The 26,178-nt window shown below is 41.5% G+C and overlaps 1 protein-coding gene across 2 annotated transcripts in view; it reads left to right on the top strand.

Annotated features, from left to right (window-relative positions):
* The window catches only part of ZNF318 (zinc finger protein 318), a 33,703-nt gene extending 12,734 nt beyond the window's left edge, over positions 1 to 20,969 (top strand). For both annotated transcript variants that reach the window (XM_054491154.2, XM_063666212.1), the window contains exons 4-10: positions 847 to 2,328; positions 4,517 to 4,616; positions 8,359 to 8,660; positions 14,148 to 14,351; positions 14,816 to 14,915; positions 16,132 to 16,250; positions 16,538 to 20,969. In XM_054491154.2, the coding sequence (XP_054347129.1) occupies positions 847 to 2,328; positions 4,517 to 4,616; positions 8,359 to 8,660; positions 14,148 to 14,351; positions 14,816 to 14,915; positions 16,132 to 16,250; positions 16,538 to 19,885 (5,655 nt within the window). In that variant the 3' untranslated portion in view covers positions 19,886 to 20,969. The remainder of the gene's footprint in view (positions 1 to 846; positions 2,329 to 4,516; positions 4,617 to 8,358; positions 8,661 to 14,147; positions 14,352 to 14,815; positions 14,916 to 16,131; positions 16,251 to 16,537) is intronic.
* The last annotated feature ends 5,209 nt before the right edge of the window (positions 20,970 to 26,178 follow it).

Genomic DNA, 26,178 nt, shown 5'->3' with positions numbered 1-26,178 from the left:
TACACCTTCTAGGACTCTCCAAACGAAACTGTAGGCCTTTTAATGCATCAGTCGAGGGTTCTATTGCTGTATATTAGGCTTTATATTAATAAATAGATATTAAGTTTTTTTCCTTAAATTGGGTTATCCTTTAGCAGTCTTTGAGTATGGGTTTGTTGGAAATGAACCTTGAAGGGCAGGGGAGGAGGTGATCTCAATTTTCTCATCTCTCTATAGAGAGAAGACAAGATGTATGAGTTGTAGGACACTGGACTAGAAATCAGGTGATTCTGATTTTGGACCCACTTCTGCCACCAACTTACTGTGATTTTTAGACAAGTCACCTCACCATTCTGAGCCTTGATGTTTTTCCCTGACCTGTGAAAGGATGGTGAGACCACTAGTGGAAAGACCACTAGTTTTTAGCTGTCCTCTTAGGAGATAAAGGCTTTTGAAGAGGTTCCCAAGCAAAGGAATGCGGATGAGTTAGCGTTCCAGAGTTTCCTCTCCCCACTTCAGCCAAAGCAGCTCTCTCTTTTTTTTTCCTTTTCTTTTGGGGATCCATAGAAAAGAAAACAAGCTAGGGGATCTCTAAAATTCTTTTGAATTCAAATTCCTTTTAACAAATAGATAAAGGTAAGGATTCCATCCAGTTTGCCTCACTTCCTGTTTCTCCTTAACAGCAGAAACATCTGGAGATAAGGGGATTCACATTTTAAATCTGGCTAAGGATACTTTTCCTCCCTTTTATCCATACTTATATCTCACGTGTTAATTCAAGAAGACCAAAGTATTTAAGTATTTATCTCAATTACTAATGTTCTGAGATTCTGCATAAGACTAAATCAGTTGTGTTTGTCTTTGCAGCTTGAGAGTTTTTCCAGCAGTACCAGCTCCAGCCAGGATCACCCTCTCTACTCTGGGCACCCATCGCTTCCACTAAGTGGTGCTATTGCTGCTTTTGCCTCAGAGATTGAAAACAAGGGGACTATGGTAGAGACTGCTTTGAAGGAACCTCAGGGCAACCTCTACCAATGGGGTCCCCTTCCTGGGATTCCCAAAGACAACAGTCCTCTCAGAGAAAAATTTGGAAGTTTTTTATGCCACAAGGATAATTTGGATTTGAAGGCCGAGGGACCTGAGCGACACACAGACTTCCTGCTGCCCCATGAGAGAGCTAGCCAGGATGGCAGTGGTTTTTCCCGCATTCTGAGCATGTTGGCTGATTCTACTAGTACACAGGAAAAAAGGCGACGTAGCTTTCCTGACATTGAAGATGAGGAGAAATTTCTCTATGGGGATGAAGAAGAGGATTTAAAGGCAGAATCCCTACCAAAGCCCCTTGGGAGCTCTGAGAGTGAAGTTATGAGGCAGAAGGCAAGCTCCCTGCCGTCTTCAGCTCCAGCTGTAAAGCTAGAATCACTAGAAGAGACCAATCCAGAATATGCGAAGATCCATGACTTGCTCAAGACAATAGGGCTGGATATTGGAGTAGCAGAGATTAGTCAGTTGGCTGCACGCACCCAGGAACGACTTCATGGCAAGAAGCCATCATTACGCTCCTCAGCTGACCGCCGTTCCTCAGTTGACCGATACTTTTCAGCTGACCACTGTTCCTCAGTTGACCACCGCTTCTCAGCTGACCGCTGTTCCTCAGTTGACCACTGCTTCTCAGCTGATCGACGTTCCTCAGATCCCCACAGACTAGAGAGCAGGGAGGCACATCATAGCAATACCCACTCTCCAGAGGTGTCCCATCCACACCCACCTTCTCCTGTGGATCCTTACCTGCTCACAAAAAACAGCCCTCCATTCCTAAAGTCTGACCATCCAGTGGGTCATATTTCAGGACCAGAGGTGGTTGGTAGTGGGTTTCAGTCATCTGTTGCAGTCAGGTGCATGTTGCCATCAGCCCCATCTGCCCCAATTAGACTTCCACACACTGCTGCTTTATCTCAGTTTCACATGCCAAGGGCCTCTCAGTTTGCTGCAGCTCGGATACCTCCAAACTACCAGGGACCTGCCATTCCCCCTGCCTCTTTTGATGCCTATAGGCACTACATGGCATATGCAACCTCAAGATGGCCCATGTATCCCACCTCTCAACCGTCAAACCACCCTGTACCTGAACCACACAGGATAATGCCAATAACCAAACAAGCTACTCGTAGCCGTCCCAATCTCCGTGTGATCCCCACTGTGACTCCTGATAAGCCTAAGCAGAAAGAGTCTTTGCGAGGCTCAATTCCTGCGGCCCAAGTGCCTGTCCAGGTGTCCATTCCATCACTCATAAGATATAATCCAGAGAAGATCTCTGATGAGAAGAACCGTGCTTCCCAGAAGCAGAAGGTGAATATTAGCTTTGGGCATCCTGTGCCTGGGTTTTCTGTTTTACCATAAAGTTGTATATGTTTCTTAGAGGGGGCTGAAAATTTGTAAGGCTCTTTCACTTGAAGTCGTTTGGAGGCTGCTGTCATCACCCTAAGAAGTGTATATTGTTCCTCTGTTTTTCACACATTTTATCATTAGGACTAAACAAAAGTCCAGCCTTGGGTCCTATTGTGATTGTCAGACTTCCTTTTTTAAGTTTAATTCTATCCAAATTAATGGTCTTCAAACACTGTAGATAGGAACTGGGAGCCTTGAAGTCTTCAGTATGATTTCATAGTGGAGTAGGGAACCAAAGTTGGGTGTGGTGAAGGAGAATCAGTAAACCTGTTTGATCCCAGTGAATTCTGTATTCTTACCCTGTAATGATTATGTGAGTTAAAGCTAATAACTAGTTGTTGCTTGGTAATTGAAGCAAACCAAGAAATAAACTTTGCTTGTTGTGATTTATCTTAGAGCCCAGGAGTAACAGTAACATTTTTGACATGTTATTTATTTTAAAAATTACGTGTGTGTGTGTGTGTATGTATGTGTGTGTATGTATACGTATATTTTATATAGAGATGGGGTGTTCTCACTGTTGCCCAGGCTGATCTTGAACTCTTGGGCTCAAGTGATCCTCCCCTGCCAGCCTCTTCCAGAGTGCTGGGATCACAGGCATGAGCCGCTGTGCCTGGCCTCTAAAGTCATTTTTTATATTATCCAGGTTCATTGGGTCCCCAGCCTGTGGGAAGAAAGCAGTGACTGGAGTAAAGATATAATAATTCTGATAATTTAGAGCAGTAGGTGAAAACTACATCAAGATAAGGAATACATAATAGAAGAATTTTGAGTGGAAGAGTTAATACTTACTGTTAATTGTAAAGGTACTTATACCTAGCAACTCACTTTGTTTAGAAACATAAAAATGTAATGTGTCTAATTTGGTTTGCTCATAAAGTTAAGACATGGCTGGGCATGGTGGCTCATGCCTGTAATCCCAGCACTTTGGGAGGCCGAGGCGGGTGGATCACGAGGTCAGAAGATCGAGACCATCCTGGCTAACACGGTGAAACCCCGTCTCTACTAAAAATACAAAAAATTAGCTGGGTGTAGTGGCACGCGCCTGTAGTCCCAGCTACTCAGGAGGCTGTGGCAGGAGAATTGCTTGAACCTAGGAGGCGGAGGTTGCAGTGAGTCCAGATCACGCCGCTGCACACCAGCCTGGGCAACAGGGCAAGATTCCATCTCAAAAAAAAAAAAAAGTTCTGAAGAAAAAAATTAGAGGGCCAGTCTCATTTTTTTCCAGTTAAAAAGTTTTAGCTAATTATCGGGAAGACAAAAAACACTTCTCTTAAGTTTCTATTGGACCTAAATACCCTGAACTTCAGTCTTTAGTTTTACTGAAGTCTTTTGGGAAAGGGAATAGGTTCAATGTAGACAGAACTTTAGAGACAGTGTTTGGAGGTCATACACTTTCTCTTTACTTTCCTTTTATAAATCTAGTCCTTAAGTCAGGGTGCTGATAATACATAGGTCTATTATAGCCACATATAGGCCTATTATATGCTGGTATAGTATAGACGAGCCATATTTGCTTTTTTCTATTAGGTAGTAGTATAGTTGAAAGATCATGAGCTTTAGGGCAGATATACCTGGATTGTAAATCTACTCTTAATGTGTGACTTTGAGTATTCTACTTAATGTTGTACAACTTCAGTTTTCTGACTATAAAATAGAGAAAATGTTGTGAGGATTAAACAACATGCTACTCTGGGCATACTGCCTATGGGTTATCCCTGGTTTGCAAGGAGCAGTGAAAATAAATAAACAACATGAAATATGTCCCTTACCTATAACACATGGTTCCTTTATCCGTGGTTCCCTTTGGAACTTAGAACCACTATCTAATAGTTGTTATCAGTGCCCTAGATGCTTCCTGCAAAAAACAAACAACCAACCTTCCTGCACAGTATAGTTTTTGAAAAGATGGACAGTTCTATTCTGGAACTTAGAATGAAATATTAGTTTGACTGTAAGGTCAGAGCCTGTGTGCAGGCATTTGGATCCTTACATTCAGATGATGTCTAGCAAGAAGGCTTCTGGAAGAGAGAAATAGAAAAGAGAATGTTGGAGGAGATGGACTCTCTTACCACTTTGTATTTTGCAGGTTATTGAAGAGAGGGAAAAATTAAAGAATGACCGGGAAGCCCGCCAGAAGAAGATGTACTATCTTAGGACCGAGTTAGAGCGGCTTCATAAACAACAAGGTATCAGCTGGTTTGCATGACTGCCTTTTTGTAATAACTTGCATAGGAGACTCAAATTTGGTACTCTCACACAGGTTCAGTAACCTGAAACTTCATTAAAAAAAATTAAACTTACAAAAAAGTTGCAATAATAGTGCAAAGAATTCTCAGGTACTCTTCTCCCAGATGATGGTGATGATGATGATGATGATGATGATGATGATTTGAGACGAAGTTTTGCTCTTTCACCCAGGCTGGAGTGAAGTGGTGTGATTTCGGCTCACTACAACCTCTGTTCCCGGGTTCAAGTGATTCTCCTGCCTCAGCCTCCCAAGTAGCTGGGATTACAGGCACCCGCCACCATGCCCAGCTAATTTTCTTCGTATTTTTAGTAGAGTTAGGGTTTCACCATGTTGGCCAGGTTGGTCTCGAACTCCTCACCTCAGGTGATCCACCCACCTCAGCCTCCCAAAGTGCTAGGATTACAGGTGTGAGCTACCACTCCCTGCCAGATTATTAACATTTTAATACACTTGCTGTATCTTTTTCTCTCTCTCAATTTGTGTGTATGTGTGTGTGTAATTTTTCCTGAACTTTTTTTTTTTTTGAGATGGAGCCTCGCTCTGTTGCCCAGGCTGGAGTGCAGTGGTGCAGTCTTGGCTCACTGCAACCTCTGCCTTCTGGATTCAAGTGATTCTCAAGCCTCAGCCTCCCAAGTAGCTGGGATTACAGGTGTGTGCCACCACACCTGGCTCATTTTTGTAATTTTATTAGCGATGGGGTTTCATCATTTTGTCCAGGCTGGTCTCAAACTCCTGGCCTCAGGCAATCCTCCTGCCTCAGCCTCCCAGAGTGCTGAGATTACAGGCATGAGTCACTGCACTGGCCTTTTCTGAACTTTTTAAAGTAACTTGTAGATGTGATGTTCCTTTACTCCTAAATACTTAAGTATTTCCTAACAACAAAGAAGGTACATAACCTTAATACACTTATCAAAATTAGGATATTAGCAGTGATACAATACTATTATCCAGTCTACCAGTCTTACTCATATTTCACATTGTCCCATTAATGCCCTTTATAGCAAAAGAAAGTGCAAGATTATTTATCACATTCAGTTTTCATGTTCCTGTAACATTCTTTAACTGAGTCTTTGTATTTCATAACATTAACATTCTGGAAAACAAGAGGTCACATATTTTGTAGAATATCCCTTAATTTTGATTTGTCTGTTTCCTTATGATTAAATTCAGGTTATTCATTTTTGGCAAGACTATCACAGAAATGATGCTGAGTTTGTATCAGGTGTTGATTTGTCCCATTACTGGTGATGTTAACTTTAATTATTTGGTTAAGGTGGTGTCTGCCAGATTTCTCCACTATAAAGTTACTGTTTTATCCTTTTTAATTAATATGTATCTTATAGAGGAGATACTTTGAGACTATGTAAATATTCAGTTACTCCTCAAACTTTCACCCACTGGTTTTAGCATCCATTGATGAGTCTTGCCTGAGCCAGTTATTATGATAATAGTTATTTTAAAAATTTTTTCGAGACAGGGTCTTGCTGTGTCACCCAGGCTGAAGTGCAGTGGCAGTGGCATGATCTCAGCTCACTGCAGCCTCCGCTTCCTGGCTCAGGTGATCCTCCTGAGTAGCTGAGACCATAGGCATGAGCCACCATGCCTGGCTAATTTTTTTTTTTTTTTGTCTAGAGACAAGGTTTTGCCATGTTGCCAAGGCTGGTCTCAAACTCCTGAGCTCTGCGGCCTCCCAAAGTGCTAGGATTACAGGCATGAGCCACTGTGCCTGGCCTGTGATGGTTATCAAATAGTGATTTTTCAAGGTTCCTCATTCCTTCTGCCTTTATTAGTTGGCTTTCTGCTGTAAGAGGGAGCTTCCTAACCCTCACTCCCATTTGTTTATTCATTTATATGAGTATGAATTCATGGATTCTTCATTTGATAAGTTATAATCTTTTATTATCATTATTTATTTTCATGCTCAAATTGTTCCAAATTTGGCCAATGGGACCCCCTTTGAGTTAGCTCCTGTGTCCTTTCAATATGTCTCCATCATTTTTGAGTACTTTCTTTTTTTCTTCTTTTTCTTTCTTTCTTTCTTTTTTTTTTGAGTTGGAGCCTCGCTCTGTTGCCCAGGCTAGAGTGCAGTGGCACAATCTCAGCTCACTGCAACCTCCACCTTCCGGGTTCAAGTAATTCCCCTGCCTCAACCTCCCAAGTAGCTGGGGTTACAGGCGCGTGCCACCATGCCCGGCTAATTTTCGTATTTTTAGTAGAGACGGGGTTTCATCCTGTTGGCCAGGTTGGTCTCTAACTCCTGACCTCAGGTGATCCACCCACCTCGACCTCGCAAAGTGCTGGGATTATAGGTGTGAGCCACCACACCCGGCTTTTTTTCTTTTTTTTTTTAAGAGACAGGGTCTCATTCTGTTGTCCAGGCTGGAGGGCAGTGGTGCTGTCATAGCTCACTGTAGCCTCAAATTTCTAGACTCAAATGATTCTCCCATCTCAGCCTCCCAAAGCACTGGGGTTACAGGCATGAGCCACAGTGTCTGGTCTTTCCTTAAATTTGGCACACACACACAAAAATGTTCCCTGATGCCTTCCCTTTTATTCCATTTTTTTATGCTTTTAGGAATTCACATACACAGTGAGGAAAAGAACATAACAAGGCTTCTAAATACTGATAGTATGAAAGAACAGAGAGTGGGAGAAGATATAATTGCTTCTGTCTGGGTTTGGACTGTTTAGGGATGAGAAATTGAGTTATTTATTTATCCTGTGAGGATTGACATCAGAGGATCTGCAGTTTGGAACAGGAGATACCATAAAATAAGCCAGCTGGGTGTGGTGGCTCACACCTGTATGCCAGCACTTTGAGAGGCTGAAGCAGGCAGATCACTTTGAGCTCAGGAGTTCAAGACCAGCCTGGTGACATGGCAAAACCCCATCTGTACCAAAAAAAAAAAAAAAAAAAAAAAGATAAACCAGAGGCAAAACCTAAAACTCATTGAAGAAGTTGTTAAAGTGTCCTTAGATCAGATAAGATCAAATATATTACCCTCTAAATAATTCTTCAGCCCTCTGAAGAGAGGACAACTGCCAAATTCATAGTTACAACACTTATTAATGTTTCTGAGAGACACACACAAAATTATATATACTGTTATGGGAGTTCACGGAGCCCCTGAAGCCTGTCCATAAATCCTTAGCTAATAACCTTTACACAAAAGATAATGTCATAACCCGTTCTTTACCTTCAGAAGCTTCACTTACACCAACCCATGTGGAAGGAGAGTCTCACTTGCTCTTAGAAAAAAAAATTGTTTTTTGAGATGGAGTCTCTCACAGTCACCCAGGCTGGAGTGCAATGGCATGATCTTGGCTCACTGCAAGCTCCACCTCCTGAGTTCAAGCAATTCTCCTGCCTCAGCCTCCCGGGTAAATAGAATTACAGGCGCCCACCCCCATGCCTGGCTAATTTTTTGTATTTTTAGTAGAGATGGGGTTTCACCATGTTAATGAGGCTGGTCTCGAGCACCTGAACTCAAGTAGTCACCCGCCTTGGTCTCCCAAAGTGCTGGGATTACAGGCATGAGCCACCGCGCCTAGCCGCTCTTAGAAACTTTTGTGGGCAAAGATTTTGTAACCATAAAGCCCTGACAAATTACTGCTTGTAAATGAGAAATGACTCATCTTATTTTCCCTGTGCTGCTTTTTGTTGACATTTGACTGCTCAGGAGAAATGCTGCGCAAGAAACGAAGGGAGAAGGATGGCCACAAAGATCCTCTCTTGGTGGAGGTGAGTCGGCTTCAGGATAACATTATGAAGGACATTGCAGAGCTACGGCAAGAGGCAGAAGAGGCAGAAAAGAAGCAATCTGAACTGGACAAAGTGGCTCAGATCTTGGGAATTAACATCTTTGATAAATCCCAGAAGTCTTTAAGTGACAGTAAAGAGCCTACAGAGAAGCCCGGGAAAGCAGAAAAATCTAAGAGCCCAGAAAAAGTGTCATCTTTCTCAAACTCCTCCTCCAACAAGGTAACAACCCAATTTTTCCATTTCTATCATCTTTTCTTTTCCCTTAGACTCCTATAGTTTTCTAACCATTTTCTTAACTTAGGTTTTCAAACTGTTCTTACTCTTGTTAATTATTTTCTTACAGTATAGATCAGAGCATGGTACTCCTCTTCAGAATTTCAGCAGTTCCTTGTTGCCCACAAAGAATCCAAAATCCTCAGTATTCAGGACCTTCTATGTTCTTGTTCCAGCATTTACTCCCTAACCCACTCCTATCTGGCTTCTGATCTTCTCACACTATGCTTTTGGGGGGTTCATATTTAGCAACTATGTTCATGTCTAGGTCACTACTATGTTGCTAAAGTCAGTAGATACATTTTACTTCTCAAATGAGCAGCATTTGAGGCCAAGAATCACTTTCTCCTACAAATACTCTTTTCCCTCGGCTTCTGTCACACTTCTTTTCCTCATGGTACATTAGATGCTCCTGCTTAGTATCCTTTGCTGTCTATCTCTCGTGCATAATCTTTAAATTTTTTAGTTTCTCAGGGCTCAGTCCTTGCCCAATTCTCCAGAATTTGCTCTTTCTTTCTCGGCCATTTCATCCAGTCCTGTGCTAAAATGCCATGTGACAATTGCTAGTTTTATGTTCTAGTCAAATGAGTCTTCTGAGTGTCTGACAACCTAACTCATCATTTCCACTTCATTATCTCATAGGCACTTGAAATTGAGCATGTCCTAAACTAAATTAATGGTTGTGCTCAACCTCCTTCCAACTTTTTCTTCCTCCATTGTTATGCATTCTCAATGAATGGCATACTGTCCAACAGTTTTCATGCCAACAACTTAAAAGTCACTCTTAGTGCTGTGCTCTCCCTAACTGCTCCATATGCAATCAATTACAAATTCTGTAATTACAAATTCTGTACTTTGGAGGTCCCTCTCCAAAGTAAATCTCGATTCCATGCACCTTATCATCTCCATTGACATTCAAGTCCAAGCCACATCAGTTTTTGCTTATGTTGCTATGTTAACTCTTTTTGCACATACAGCCAGTGATCATGATACTTAATCCCTTGCCTACCTCCACAACCTCATTTCATGCCTCTTTCCCTCTTGCTGACTGTAGTTTCATTACTAACCTTTTCATTCCTCAAATGTATCATCTCCTCTCATGACCTCACATTTTCTGTTCCCTTTCTTTACCATGCAAATCGAAGTCTTTCCTTATCTGCTCTTCCAACTCCAATTCATCCTTTAGATTGGATCTTAAATTACTTCCCTGACATCCTTCTCTGGTTCCCTAGACTGTTAAATTTGCCTGATATACACTCCCATAATATCTTGTAATTTTCCTTCTTAGCATTTATGACAGATCTGATTTTATAATTAAATGTGTTCCCCTAATTTGATTTTAAGGTTCAAAAGTTACAGGGACTTTATATGTGTCATTGTTCAATATGGTTCCCAATACATAGCCCAGGGCCCGGCACATAGTAATGAATACTGCTGAAGAAACATTATGTTACATCTTACACTGCGTCACCTCAAAATGCAATTTTCCAGATGTGCAATATCTGGTATTACACCTCTCTGGTTTTGCATAAATATATTAGCCTGGAATAATCTTTCTCCCAACCCCACTCACCCATTAAAGCCCAATTTGGATACCACCTTTTCCATGAAGAATTTCCAGATTCCACCCAGATCTAGTCAGCCTTCTTTAGCACTCTGTAATTTGTTTCTTTGTAAAATTTATTTCGTTGTCTTATTTAAAGACTCTTCTTACGTCTGTCTCCACTAAATGAGAGCTTCTTTTTTTTTTTTTTTTTTTTTGGTTAAAGATGGTGTCTTGCTATATTGCCCAGGCTGGTCTTTTTTTTGAGATGGAGTTCTTGCTCCAGTCACCCAGACTGGAATGCAATGGTGCCATCTTGGCTCACTGCAACCTCCGCCTCCCAGCAATTTTTCTGCCTCAGCCTGCTGAGTAGCTGAGATTACAGGCACGTGCCACCACGCCCTGCTAATTTTTGTATTTTTAGTAGAGACATGGTTTTACCATATTGGCCAGGCTGGTCTCAAACTCCTGACCTTGTGATCCGGCCTCCCAAAGGGCTAGGATTACAGATGTGAGCCACCCTGCCCAGCCTTTTTTTTTTTTTTTTTTGAGACAGTCTTGTTTTGTGGCACGTGGTGTGGTCTTGGCTCACTGCAACCTCCATCTTCCGGGCAATTCTCCTACCTCAGCCTCCCGAGTAGCTGGAGTTACAGGCGTGTGCCACCACACCCAGCTAATTTTTGTATTTTTAGTAGAGACAGGGTTTCACCATGTCGGCCAGGCTGGTCTCGAAGTCCTGACCTCAGATAATCCACCCGCCCCAGCCTCCCAAAGTGCTGGGATTACAGGCATGAGCCACTGCGCCTGTCCCCTGGCTGGTCTTGAACTCCTAGTCTCAAGTGATGATCCTCCCGCCTCAGCCTCCCAAAGTGCTAGTATTACAGATGTGAGCCACCCCACCTGGCCCGAGAGGATAAAAGAGGAATCTTTTTTTATCTTTGTGTTTCCCATGGCATACAATATGTCTAGCACATAGTACATCCTCAGTTAATGTTGAGAGGTAGGAAAGAGAATATATTCTGTATTATCACCCAAGCTCTATTTTTTTCCATGTTTTCCTAGGAGAGTTTTCTTTCTCAACCAGGTAGGCCTAGTCTTCTATACCTGGGTCTTCAGTCTAGGTAGGGCCTTTGATGGGAGAAGAATTTAAAAGCTCTGGTCCTTTGTAATTGACTTATACATTGGATTTCTATTCATATACCAACCCGATGATAATCTATCATCTTGATTTGGGTGAGAATTCATGGTCTCTGAAACCAACGGATATGTTACAATTCAGTTTTCATCTCAGCAGTAAGGAATATTATGTCCACAGCCTTTCTTTCCTGCCTGTCCTTGGTATTTCTTCTTTACCTCTCTTTACAATGTATAGTTGATTTGAGAGTTTCTTTCCCTTTCTGTTCATTTCAGAAAAGCACATACAAACTTGTAATTTCATCTACCTAGAGACAACTATTATTATTACTTTTTTTTTTTTTTTTTTTTTTGAGACAGGGTCTCACTCTGTCACCCAAGTTGAGTGCAGTGACACAGTCATGGCTCACTGCAGCCTCCAACTCTCGGGTCCAAGCATTCCTCCCACCTCAGGCTCCCCAGTAGCTGGGACTACAGGTGCTCACCACCACCACACTTGGCTAATTTTTGTATTTTTGTAGAGTTGAGGTTTCGCCATGTTTCCAAGGCTGGTCCTGAACTCCTAAGCTCAAGTAATCTGCCCACCTTAGCCTCCCAAAGTGCTGGCATTACAGGCATGAGCCGCTGGGCCCAGCGGAGACCACTGTTATTAATACCTTGGTGTATAATATTATTAATACCTTGGTGTATGTTATTCCAAATACATTAATTTATTATTAATACCTTGGTGTATGTTATTCCAAATACATGCACGAAGGTATTTATTATGTATTCCAAATACATTAATTTATTATTAATACCTTGGTGTATGTTATTCCAAATACATACACCAAGGTATTAATTCAGTCCATTAATTCACTTAACAGATATGTATTGGTCACCAATAAAGTGTCAGGAACTGGTCTAGATATGGGAAGTATCACACTGAACAGTATAGACCAGGTTCATATTCTCATTAAATAGCAGAAGATGATAAATAAATAAGTCCATGTTAGGTAATGATAAGTGCCTAAAAAAAGAAAACAGGTTAAGGAGTATAGAGTGGTTAGAGAAAGTATTTTGGATAAAGTGATATTCAACGCTGTATGCTGATTTACGTATCTTTGTTGATTATTCAAGTGTATTTTATTAGTTTTCTCAGTATATCATGAACATCTTTCCATGTCAGTAAATACACTCCTATAATACCATTTTTAACAAGCTTATTTTTTGTTGTTTTTGTTGGATGGTTAAGCAAAATTTACTTAACCAATCAAATCACCTGTTGTTTAACATGATAATTTCCATAGGATAAATGTCAAGGAGTGAATTGCTGGGTTAAAGGGTATACAGTATTTTGAGGTATGTAATGTATTCCTAGATTATCTTCTAGAAGAAGGTGCCAGTTAATACTCCCACCAGGAGTGTATGAACTCTCCCATCCCCTACCTGTCTGGTGTGATTTCTTTAGTGATTTTTGAATAGGACTCAGGTAGGGAAAGAGTATCTTTGAAGCCCCAATTGTTTCCCTTTCTCTATCCTACCTTTTTCCCTGCTTGAGCCAATATACCAGGTACCCAGCTCTTCATCTTGTGTACTATAGAACCCCATTCATAGTAAGCCTCTGAGTTGCAGAAATTATCTTTTTTTCCTGTGCCTTACTCCTGAACATTAACCAAAATTCTCATTTCCTGAGTGCCTTGTTCCAGCTTGGTAATAAATTAATTCGTATTAAAGTATTTGCTGTTGATAACTTTAATATTAAGGAGTTGATATATTTTTAAAAAGGATACATGTTAACGGTGTTAAAAATTTTTTTTTTCTTTTTTTTTGAGACAGGGTCTCACTTGTTGCTGAGGCTGGAGTGCAGTGGCACAATCTTATCTTACTGCAACCTCCGCCTCCTGGGTTCAAGTGATTCTCGTGCCTCAACCTCCCGAGTAGCTGGGACTACAGGTGCACACCACCATGCCCAGGTAATTTTTGTATTTTTAGTAGAGATGGGGTTTCACCATGTTGGCCAGGCCTGTCTCGAACTCCTGGCCTCAAGTGACCCACCCGCCTCGACCTCCCAAAGTGATGGGATTACAGGTGTGAGCCACCGCACCTGGCCTCTAAAGGTGTTAAATTCTAAAAGTGATATTTTAGGCAGTTAGGAATGTTTTTCCTAGATTGCTTTAACTCATTCTACGTAGATGACTTTATCTGTGTATAGTTGTATAGTCTGCTTTATGTGCACCAACCCTTCTCTCCAGTTTTTCATACCAGGATGCATGTGATGAGTTCACTATCACTTATTTTCTGCATTTGCTTTGCTTAGCCTGTCAATTACCTTTTCCATATTGGTTTTTCTTCCCTCCCTAGTCATCATGATTTTCAAATTTAACTGTTTAGTTGCATAGGTAACATATTCAACATTTACTAAAGGGTATACAGTGAAGAGACTCCTACCCATCCTTGTTCTCCACTTCCCTTCCCCAGAGGCAGCCAATGTTTCCACAACCTTGGCTGTTCCTTGTAGAGATATTTTAGGATATGTAAGTAAGTATATTGCCATTATGATTTACTTTTTATGCTGTGATAGCACTATGAAGTCAAATAGTTCTGTGTCTTAGAGACATGTTTCTGTTAGGGTTCCCCCCAACTTGTGCAGCTTTAAACATTGGAAATATGGTCATATGGCCCTATTTCTATTATTATGGCCACTTACTATTTCTAACAGAAGACAAGTCTAGATTGCCTTGAATTCCTTGTAAGTACAGATTTTTCCTCTCTAGGAATCAAAAGTAAACAATGAGAAGTTTCGTACTAAGAGCCCCAAGCCTGCCGAAAGCCCCCAGTCAGCCACTAAGCAGTCGGATCAGCCCACTGCTGCGTATGAGTATTATGATGCTGGCAATCACTGGTGCAAAGACTGCAACACCATCTGTGGGACCATGTTTGATTTCTTCACTCATATGCACAATAAGAAGCACACACAGGTTGGTATCCTACTCTCTGTTATTTTCACTCCCACCCTCACTCTCTTCAAACTTCTATACCCCTGTCTGCATTGCAAAGCCGGAAAAGGAAACATTCTCATATGGGCAGGAGCCCCAATCTGAAGAGCCAAGAGACACCAACAAAGGAGACACCATCCCCAGGGCTCAGTCCAGGGGACTTGGCTGTAACTAAACACCATGACAAGTGTAAGTGAGGTTTCTGCCTCTTTTGATTCCTTGAGTACCTGATTTTTTTGTTTCATTTTACCTTTTTCTGGTACTTGCTCTAACATGTGTTTACCTTTTCCACAGGTGATTTCCATTTAAACAGTTGGCAGAGGGGGTGGGGGTGGGTAGCTGGGGGCTTCTGGTCCCCTGGTCTTATTATGGGGGAAAAAAAAGAGAAAAGTGGGTCATTGAGCTTTTAGTGCTGTTGTGTGAGCACCTCTGCCTCTTACAAATAGACACTGGATCCCTACAACAGACCTTGGGCTTCAAAGACCCAGAGTGAGGCCAAGCAAGATGCCATAAAGCGCACTGACAAGATAACTGTTCCTGCAAAAGGTATGTTTCCTTTTTGCCTCCTTTGTGGTTTCCTTACATTCAGTTGAGGAAGAGGTGTCCCTGAGCTAACATTCTAGGAAGCAGCATAGCATGAGACAGCCATTCCTTTTAACAAAGCCGTAGGAATGCCTTCTGTGTACAAAACAGTGTACTAGGTCCTGAAGCTGTAAAGAGATCTATAAGACCATGATCTCTACCCGTATGGCCAAAAATCTACTACTCACAGATGTTAAACATAGACATGTCACTTAAAACAGAATTGTCTTTGTCATTGGCTTATGGGTCCAAAATCTTACTTGTTTGGAATCCAGGTTAAAAAGGCCAGGAGATGCAGTAATTTAACTGCCTTTTCAACTAAGAACTATACAGTATTTTGAGTCATTGTTATTAAGGGGTAAGTGGAGAAGCAGAAACTTCCTTTGTCTTTAAACTTTTCAATTTCTTTTCTTTTTTCTTTTTTTTTTTTTTTTATTTCTGAGATGGAGTCTGTCTCTGTTGCCCAAGCTGGAGTGCAGTGGTGCTGTCTCTGCTCACTGCAAGTCCCGCCTCCCGGGTTCACCCCATTCTCCTGCCTCAGCCTCCCGAGTAGCTGGGACTACCGGCGCCCGCCACCGTGCCTTGTATTTTTTGCATTTTTAGTAGAGACGGGGTTTCACTGTGTTAGCCAGGATGGTCTCGATCTCCTGACCTCATGATCTGCCCACCTCTGCCTCCCAAAGTGCTGGGATTACAGGCATGAGCCACTGTGCTCAGCCCATAAACTTTTCAGTTTCTTACCTTCACAAGTAGTCAGTGCTGCTACTATATCCTTGAGATCTACAGAAGATAGTTTCCTCAGTAATTAATACCAACATGAGAGATTATCATAAAATGGTAATGGGCTATTTGGGAGTATAGTTTTTATATCTCCTGAGATGCTTGGTGCTAGTTAGGGTTTGAGGAGACTCAGCAACAGGAATTAATCTGGCACAGGAAACTCCTAAATTAACCAGTTAATGTTCCCAAGAGGTAGAAGAAATACAGGACTGTAGTTCAAGCCTTAGGTTGGAAAGACTGTGCCATTGGGATTCATCTAAATACTGCTTCTGACTTCAAAGTGGGTAAGGCCCTCTATACTGTAACCATTTTACTGCAAAGGGGTGGTGGGATTTCCACTGGTTGCTGTCATGCTGAGTGGAATCGACTTATTTCCTTGACTTTTTTCTACTTCTTCCAGGCTCTGAGTTTCTGGTTCCCATCAGTGGATTTTATTGCCAGCTCTGTGAAGAATTTTTGGGGGATCCAATTTCTGGGGAGCAACATGTGAAGGGTCACCAACACAATGAGAAATACAAGGTTGGTCTTTGTAGTAGGCTGTGGAGTTTCCAACTTTTCTGAAGTAATTATTTTGACTTTGTCAAATGGCGTCCGAGCCAGAAAAAGCCATTGACACTTCAAATTCCATATAACCTCTAAGTTCTCCTCAATCCTAGTGGGAGATGCTCAGCAGATAGCATCCCGTATGTCCTTGAGGAAGATTATTCTGGGGATTTCTACTAAATGAATTCTAACAGTAGCAGGGCCAAGACTTTTTTCTCTTGTATTTTCACCAGTTTTTGAGCCTTTATCTTTTTTCTTCCCAGAAATATGTGGATGAAAACCCATTATATGAGGAGCGGCGGAATCTGGACCGCCAAGCTGGCTTGGCTGTGGTCCTAGAGACAGAACGGCGACGGCAGAGTGAGCTAAAGCGCAAACTTAGTGAGAAACCAAAGGAGGAGAAGAAAGAAAAAAAGGCAAAGACTGTGAAAGAAGTAAAGGAGGATGACAAGGTCTCTGAGAAATTAGAAGACCAACTCTCTGAGGGTAGGAACTCCCCTGAAAAAGCTGAAAATAAAAGGAACACTGGCATCAAACTCCAGTTAAAAGAAGAGGTAAAGAAGGAATCACCAACATCATCTTCTTTTGGGAAATTCAGCTGGAAGAAGCCAGAAAAAGAAGAGGAGAAAAGTTCAGTGGTGACCCCAAGTATCTCTAAAGAAGAGATTGTAGAAAGTAGTAAGGACAAAGAGGATGGCAAAACTGAAGCTGGGAAGGCAAAGCCTATCAAAATCAAGCTCTCTGGGAAAACTGTTGTTGCACATACCAGCCCTTGGATGCCTGTTGTGACAACTTCCACACAGACTAAGATCCGACCCAACCTGCCTATCCCATCCACAGTACTCCGCAAGTCATGTTCAGCCACAATGAGCAAGCCAGCTCCTCTTAACACCTTTCTGTCTATTAAGTCCTCTGGAACCACTGCTAAACCTCTGCCAGTGGTTAAAGAGTCTTCAGCTGATCTCCTCTTACCTCCAGACATCATTTCCAAAGCATTTGGAGGGGAAGAGGTGATTCTAAAAGGGTCTCCAGAGGAAAAAGTGGTGTTGGCTGAAAAGAGTGAGCCATCTCATTTACCTGAACAAATACTACCACCTCCTCCACCACCCCCACCTCCACCACCTCCACCACCCCCCGTTATGCCTCATCCGGCTGTCCCGTCTCCTGCTCAAGCAAATGCTATCTTGGCTCCAGTAAAATCAAACCCAATTGTATCTCAGACTCTCAGCCCTGGCTTCGTGGGTCCTAACATTTTGAACCCAGTGTTGCCTGTAGCCATCATGGCCTCAGCACAGCCAGCTGCCATTCCTTCTGATGAGACAGCTCCTGGGGTGAGTGAGAGTGACCGAGACCAGACCCTGTTCTCTGTGTTAGTACGTCCTCCACCACCCCTCTCAAGTGTGTTCAGTGAACAAGCCAAAAAATTAGAGAAGCGAAATTCATGCTTAGCCACAGCCAATGCTAAGGACCTGTATGACATATTCTATAGTAGTGGTGGAAAGGGGGCCCCTGAGACTAAGGGGGCCCCTGAGACTAAGCTAAGTGGTGGCCCATTGGCCAATGGGGAAAATAGCAACCTCTCTAGAACCAAAAGTTCAGACACCTCTTCTACTTCTGCTTTGAACAGCAGTGCATCCCAAGAGGAGTTGCATCAAGGTGAGGGTTTGGTCACTGCTCCCATAGTTAGCAACTCTGAAAAGCCTGTTGCAAAAACTCTGGTGGCCCTAGGAAAATGGTCAGTTGTAGAACATGTAGACCCAAAAAGCACAGGTAGCACCTATGGCTTCCTACAGCCTCTGACAAGGTTGTGCCAAAGCAGGCCTTATGAAACAATTACCCCAAAGACAGACACTTTGGCCATATGGACCTCTAGTTCCTTCCAGAGTGACACTAGTAGGGATATATCTCCAGAGAAGAAGAGTGAGCTTGACCTGGGAGAGCCAGGACCACCTGGTGTAGAACCACCACCTCAGCTGTTAGATATACAGTGCAAAGAATCTCAGAAGTTGGTAGAAATCCACCTCAGAGAATCTGTTAACAAGGATAAGGAAAGCCAAGAGCTCCGTAAATCTGAGGATTGTAGAGAAAGTGAGATAGAGACAAACACTGAACTAGAAGGAAGGGTAAAGGAGCTGTCTGAGGGGATAGTTGATGAGGGAGCAAGTACCAGCATTGGACCCCACAGCATAGAAGATTCTAATTTGAACCATGGAAATAGATACATGTGGGAGGGAGAAGTAAAACAGCCCAACTTGCTAATGATTGACAAAGAGGCTGAACAGTCCAATAAATTGATGACAGGAAGTGAAACTCCAAGTAAAGTAGTGATCAAATTGAGTCCACAGGCTTGCTCTTTCACAAAGGCAAAATTAGACTCATTTTTATCAGAAGCTAGGTCTTTACTCAACCCACAAGATACACCTGTGAAAATTTCTGCCCCAGAGTTGCTTCTTCATTCCCCAGCCAGATCAGCTATGTGTTTAACAGGTAGTACACAAGAACAAGGAGTTTCAGTTGTTAGTGAGGAGGGGCTAGAAAATTCAGCTCCAGAATCAGCTTCTAGAACTTCTAGGTACAGAAGCCTCAAACTCAAGAGAGAAAGATCAAAAGACTTTCAAGTTAAAAAGATCTATGAGTTGGCTGTTTGGGATGAAAACAAGAAGAGGCCAGAGACCTGGGAGAGCCCAGAGAAACCAAAAGCAGAAGCACTGGAGCTACAAGATGTCCATCCAGAGTTAACAGTGACAATAGAAAGCAAGGCCCTAGGAGACTTTGAAGCTACAGACTTAAAGGTAGAGGAGCTTACTGCCCTGGGGAATCTGGGGGATATGCCTGTTGATTTCTGCACTACTCGGGTAAGCCCAGCACATAGATCCCCAACTGCCTTGTCTCAGAAAGTGTGTGAAGAAAATTCTGTATCATCTATAGGGTGTAATTCCTCCGATTCCACTGACTTCGAACCAATCCCATCTTTTTCTGGGTTTCCATTAGATTCTCCCAAAACCTTGGTGCTTGACTTTGAGACAGAGGGTGAACGAAACTCATCTAATCCCAGGAGTGTTAGGATCCCTTCTCCTAACATTTTGAAAACTGGACTTACAGAAAATGTTGACTGTGGCTTGGGGGGCCTAGAGGGAACACACCAGGCCCTTGACCTTTTAGCAGGAGGAATGATGCCTGAGGAAGTAAAACAATCTTCCCAATTAGACAAACAAGAGTCACTCGGATTGGAATTAAAAACAATTAATTCTGCAGGCCTTGGGCCATCTCCTTGCCTTCCAGACCTTGTTGACTTTGTCACACGGACCTCTGGAGTTCAAAAAGATAAACTGTGTTCTCCACCCTCTGAACCAGGTGACCCTTCTAAATGTAGTTCCCTGGAGTTGGGGCCATTACAGCTAGAAATATCGAATGCATCCACCACAGAGGTGGCAATTCTGCAAGCAGATGATGACAGTGGCGACCCTCTGAATTTGGTTAAAGCTCCAGTGTCAAGGTCCCCTCCAAGGGAACAGGTAATTGAAGACAATATGGTCCCTCAGGAAATGCCTGAACAGGAAGCTACAGTTGGTGCCATCCAGGACCACACAGAATCCAGTGTTCACAACTAAGAATAAATACCTAGAGCTACTTGTGAGTGAATCATTGGCTTCTAGAAATCAGATGCCCAGATGATCCAAGACTAGTTTGTTATCTCATCTGGAAGCTACACCAAGAGATGCAGTCAGCATCTTACAGTAAATGTTCATGGAAGCTAAAGAATTTACCTCCTTTCCCCCTTAAAACACCAGACAAATCGATAACTATATATATATATATATATATATATATATCTGTAAAATGTATTTTCTGTTAATTTTTTTGGCCAATTTATTTTCTCCCACTTTGTCATTAAAATCAAATGTCTAACTGGCTCACCACATAGTGTGCTTTGATTGTATTTTGGCTTTGACTCTGCCATTTTTGAAATGTGGGGGAGGATGGAGGCAGCTGACCTCTCCAATTGTTGTGTTGTATTCCTACCCAATTTCCTGGGCAGTTGATGCATCTCTGGGAAAAACACCAGAAAGCTTGCTGAAATGGATAACTTGGAAGAATTGTTCATCTCTTAGGCTTCCATTTGGATGGGCCTGCCTTAACATTGTTTGAAATGCAGCGTGAGTAGCTCTTTTGTTTACTGTTTACACCCCTTATTGGCATGTCAACTCCTGTACTTCCCTTACTCTGTTGCCTTTCTTGAGATGCATTGTCCTGCTAACCCACAAACCTGTTTGGAAATAAACATGGAAGAATATCTGGCAGGCTTACTTTTAGAAGACGACAAATCGGTAAGGCTTATTCATGGTTCATTGCCAGGAGCAGATATGCTTTTGAGATCACTTTTATTTTTGAAATGGCGTTTGTTCATTGTATTGTGATCCAGTAACACTTTGTATTAAATTGTTTAGCAGCCATTTGTGTTGTGAAGGGGTAGAAGATCTCTGAAACTTGTCTTGAGATTGAACTCATTCCCTGTTCCACAAACCCATATGTATCCTTTCCTCTACCTCCTCCTTTCCCAATTAATTTCCACCATAGTATGATGTTTTGGGTTGTATATTTTGTTAAAAAGATTAAAGAATTTATGAGTTGGCTTGGACAAGTTTAACTTTATTTTTAATGTGTTAATTACTTGGAATAAATGCATTAATCTCATGTTTCCTTCTGGATTTTTGTTTTGAAATCACACACATTTGAACTCCAAAGGAAAACTAGAACAGTGAATCCCTGCTGCCCTATTGTCTATCTGCACCCCCAACCATGCTCTTTCCTCACTTGTCAGAACTACTCATGCCAGAATGTTAGGATATATAGTCTGCCCCAGCGCAGCCTGGATGGGTAGTAAATAGGCAACAGCTGTCTGGTGTTGGCATCTTCCTGTTGTGAAGCTTTGTATATACCTTTGTGTTGACTCTCTGTAGGCTTTTCTGGGAATTGAGCTCCCCTAGGACAATCAGGTTCTTGCTCTTGGGAATTAGGGAGCTCAGTGCTTAGATTTTCTATCTCTGTCCCAGTTTCCTCTTGATATCCCTGTTGTCAGCAGTTTATAACCTGACTCAACAGGGCCTTCAGAGTCTTATTTACCCACCTGTTCCTCAAAGATAATACAAAATTGCTGATCTGTATTAACCTCCCCGCCCCCCCAATTTTTTTTTCCTGTTTCCTTATGTACAGAGCTATAAAATCCCTAGGTCAACATTGGGAAGGATTTTTAATTTTTCTTGACTAATGTCAATTTAGAAGTCATTCTGGCCTCTCTTATCATGTTATGGAAAGGACACAGATTTGGGAGAGCTAGATCCTTGACTGTGCCTCAGTCATTTACCTTGCTGTGATTTTAGACAAGTTAGTTTACCTTACTGTTAGTTTACCTTACTGTGTCACAGAGTTGTTTTGTGTTGTTTCCTTTGAGATAAGGATCGTTATCTTTATCCTAGCACCAATATGTACAGGGTCAGGGTATCCTGCCCGTGTCACCTTTCTAGCCCTGGTTTTTAGGACAAAGCCTGAGTTCAATGCAATTTTCTTGCTTGGAAACCATAGACTAACTCAAAAGGTGCCATTTAGAAGAGTTTAAACCCGAGTGAGCTTCAGAGAGGTTTGTTTTCCCAGAGAACTACTCCCTCCCTGTGCTAGCAGGTTATCTATAGGAATTCAGGGAACATAATTTTTAATGCCAGTTTGTGCTGATTTCAGTCCTGTTCACTTAGTTCCACTTCCCTTTAGGGAGAGACCGATGGTTTTAGGGAAAGAGTCGGGAGGAGGTAACCATATCAAGATCCCAATCCTAACCTTACTTCCTCAGAGGGCATTGGAATCTTACTCTGTAGGTTAGGAGGGGGCCACTTGAGTGAGAAGAGAAAAAGAGGCAAAATTTATTGTAGGAAGGGCAGAACTAGTTCAGGTAGCTAGGGCTGGAGTACTTTGAGCCTAAGCTTTGGTAGTAACTCCTCTTGTATTCTCTGGATAACTTCAGGATTTACACCAAAGGCATCTACCAATCTGGCTTTTTCAAAAATAATGCTCACTTAAAAGTTGTGGGAGTGGCATTCTTTATATCTTCCTTGAACCAGCAGGGGGAGAACTTTGAGGATTCTGTATTCTGGGCAGGAAGTGTTTCTGCCTCCTTCCTTTTGGTTAGTGGGATCTGTCTTTGGAACCTATCCAGAGAAGACAGGTGAAAGGAAGGACAGAATTCTAACCCAGTAGCTGGAGATAGAGCATATTTTTTTGTCGTTGTTCTCTACTATCACAGTACTGAATAAACTTTCAACTTAGGAGACTTAGGCACATGGAAGAAATGGGCCCTGAATTTTAAATGCAGCTTATGGTGTAATATAACTGTGTTTTAAGTTTTACAAACATCAGGAACAACTTTTATCAGACATCCTCAACTGTGAGAAGCAGATGATCAGCAATTATGTTTAAATTTGGGCAAATACCTAATTTTACCTAAGGTGTATAAATAACCTGCTAAAAATTCCCCTTGGCCTTGCAAATGGGGGGCTTCCTGCTTTACAAGCCATATTATATTCACAGGGCACATAATACTCTGCTAATATTGCTGAATAATATAGTTAAGTATTCTTACTTCACCCATGACTCTTCATCTTTCTAAAAAGTCAAAAAGTTGATATTTTGGTAGCAGAGCATGCTAGCACATAGTCCATTTATCAGTCTGCCAGATTCAGGGACTGAGGAAGAATGGGGTGGGGAGGTGAACATACAGGACACATGCATCCAATAGGAACATGAAGTGTAATTTTAAAAATCGGAGGAGGGTTCAGAGAGGATGTAGCCTGTAACAGAAATAAGTGAGGTAGTTTCTTTTATATATATATATATAGATATAGTTTCATATATAGTATATATAGTTTCTTTATATTATATAGATAATATATATAAACATATATAGGCAAGCTTTGTTAATATATTAATATGTATCCCTAAACCTTGGTTCTCACCTTAACAAAGCTTACATACTAAATATAGGATAAGAACCTAAACAAAGTCTTCATTTATTAGCAATTTATGTGAGCACATGGACAAATGGAAATAGTTTTGTGAGCACATCTCTTTAGAGTTTAAAATTGCAGTAATGTTTATGTAATTTTTAACTAAGTTATGTATACAATATTCATTGATAAGCCACGAAGTTGAATTTATAATGAAAATCATCTACTCTTAAAATCACAACTCTCCTGATTTGCCCTCAACCCGTATACACTTTCAGAAGACTACATATAAAACATGTATGTTTATGTTGTAGCACTTAACATGGTTGTAATTTTACATTTATGTTTCATTGATTAATATTTGCTCCCCTTAAGTACATGATAAACTTTCCAAAGCAAGAAGTCTGTCTTTGCTTACTATTTTTTTAATCATTGTATTCACAGTGCACAGTTGTCTGGCATATAGCAGGTACTCAATAAAAATTCATTGAAAGAATCAATGTGGTAATAGTAGCTGTTTTTATTAACAAATTGTGAATACTTAGCAAATTATAAGTCGGTAAAAACTGTAAATTGCCTATTGTATTTTCTGGGTGTTTAGCACTCTAGAAGCCAACTGTCCTCTTGCTTCTGTCCTGGGTCTTTGTATACAAAGCACTGTATCATTGAGGCATGTCAAGGTTGCCTTTGGTTCCCTCACTTCAACAGCATTCTGGAATAATGGTGCCAGGCCATGATGGGAACACTGCTTCTGCAGCTCCTGGAAGAGAAACTGAGGATGAGAAGGAGTTAAACTGACCTTACAGTTAGCAAAAAAAAAAAGGTTTTGGGGATCCAGTTTTCAAATGGCCTCCTTTTTCCTTCCAGCCAGACTTCATAAGCATGTTTAAGTCAGTCAAACCCAAAACCCCTCTGATTTGGTTGAAGAAGTAATTCAACACTTTATGGTCTCCAGCATCCTCTTGTCATCTCATCAAAACTAAATCGTAACCAAAAAAGGTTGCCTTTGGGAGAGGGAAAAGGAATGCTATCACTTTTTATTTTGTATCTTCTGTTTTGTTTCAACATTATGACCATGAGAATGCATTTTATATAAAATATAAATGTTTTATAAGCAAAATATGTACACATGCACACACACATGTATAAAATGATAACATGTAGTAAGGGTTATCCAGTGCTGTGGAATTATAGGCCATTTTTTTTTTTTACCCCTCTGTATACTTTTCTGTATTAAAATTATTTTTTTTAAGTTGTATCTCTCCTACTCAGTGCATCCCTGTTTTCCTTCACACCTCTTGTCTGTTTTCCATCATTACAAATAGGTCTGGCTGCGTTTCCCTCAAGACTTCCTAAATTCTCCTATTCCCATCGATGCTGGGCAACATACCTTCTTCAAGAATGTCTTAACATTCTTTCCTTCTTCCTCTCTTCCTCTTCCCATTCTTTCCCCGACCTCTTGAACTGGTTGTTCATATTCATTAATGTTGTACAAACACTTGGACATTAAATGATATAAATCAAGATACCCGTTTCACAAAGTAATACAGGTACACAAAAGATAAAAAAGTCTTTGTCGCATGCAAAAGGACAGAAGATAACATATCTAGATGTAATGATTTAAAGATTTACAGGCTTTGGTTCCATTTGTGGAGGATTAGGCAAGAAAAGTTTTGTAGAAAATAAGGGAAATGAGTATGTTTAAGGAAAGTGAACGAACAGGGTGAAAACAGAGGCAGAGTTACATAACGGGAGAACAAAAGGTAGAGGATGTTGAGAAAGCAGAGATAAAATCAACCATAGTAAGATATTATTTTCTTTTGTCTCTCTGATACTCTGCCCCTGCTAAGTTTCCACCCAGCCTTCCTGTAACCACCTTCCTAAGGATGACTATGGTCACATTGTTACAGACTCTCACCCACTTATCTTCCTTTCTTTTCAGGGGCAATTCCAAAAGTCTTCAGATTTCCAAAAGGAAGGACTGCAGCAGACATTTCTGCCCCCAGAAAGGCAGGGATAGAAACCACAGAGGCCACGGAAATGATGGGTGCCCTTGTGGCCGGTAGGCAATCACCTGAAGGATCTGACTTCCAGAAGGTGGGTATGACTGATGGGGGTGGAGATAAGTTGTAGAGAAGATTCTGTCATTTTAGCTGCCAGGAAATGGTGAGTTGGGTGAGTGAATGTGTATATTGTTGTACCTGTAGAGGATGAACAAGATTAGAATGTACATAGAGGGTGTGTATTTTAGACTTGCCACTCCTCACCTCATTTAGCATTGAATAAATTATTCCTGAAGTCCCATCTCTCATTTTGTGCCATGATACTTACATTAAAGCTATAGAGTTCAGGTCTTCATATTCTTCCTGGGCCCTGGGCTCCAATGTGCCCCTAAGTAGAACATCTCTTATCTCAGTTCTAGCCTCTTTTATTGGTCCATACAAAGACAAGTAAAATTGGGTATATCCTTAGAAGATTGGGGTATGAGTAAGCAAAGGAGACTCAGTGAAGCGGGGACAATCACAAAGGAGATGTTTGATCCTTCAATATCAGACTTCAGGGCAGCTGTCCACCAGTTTTCACTCAGTCTTGTACTTGTCCCACACACATTGAAACCTCTGGTACACAGTAGCAGGCAAGCATCATTTCAAAACACCAAGGAAACCCCTTACTCTCTGCTCATTTAAAATGCCAGTAGAGGACCAGGCATGGTGGCTCATGCCTATAATCCCAGCACTTTGGGAGGCTGAGGTGGGTGGAACGCTTTGAGGCCAGGAGTTTGAGACCAACCTGGCCAACATGGTGAAACCCCATCTCTACTAAAAATACAAAAATTAGCCAGGTGTGGTGGCGCACACCTGTAATCCCAAATACTCAGGTGGCTGAGGCAAGAGAACTGCTTGAAACTG

Source organism: Pongo pygmaeus, chromosome 5, assembly GCF_028885625.2.
Source record: "Pongo pygmaeus isolate AG05252 chromosome 5, NHGRI_mPonPyg2-v2.0_pri, whole genome shotgun sequence".
Taxonomy (NCBI): domain Eukaryota; kingdom Metazoa; phylum Chordata; class Mammalia; order Primates; family Hominidae; genus Pongo; species Pongo pygmaeus.
Note: the sequence above shows the minus strand (reverse complement) of the source record. Positions and strands in the feature narration are given on the sequence as shown.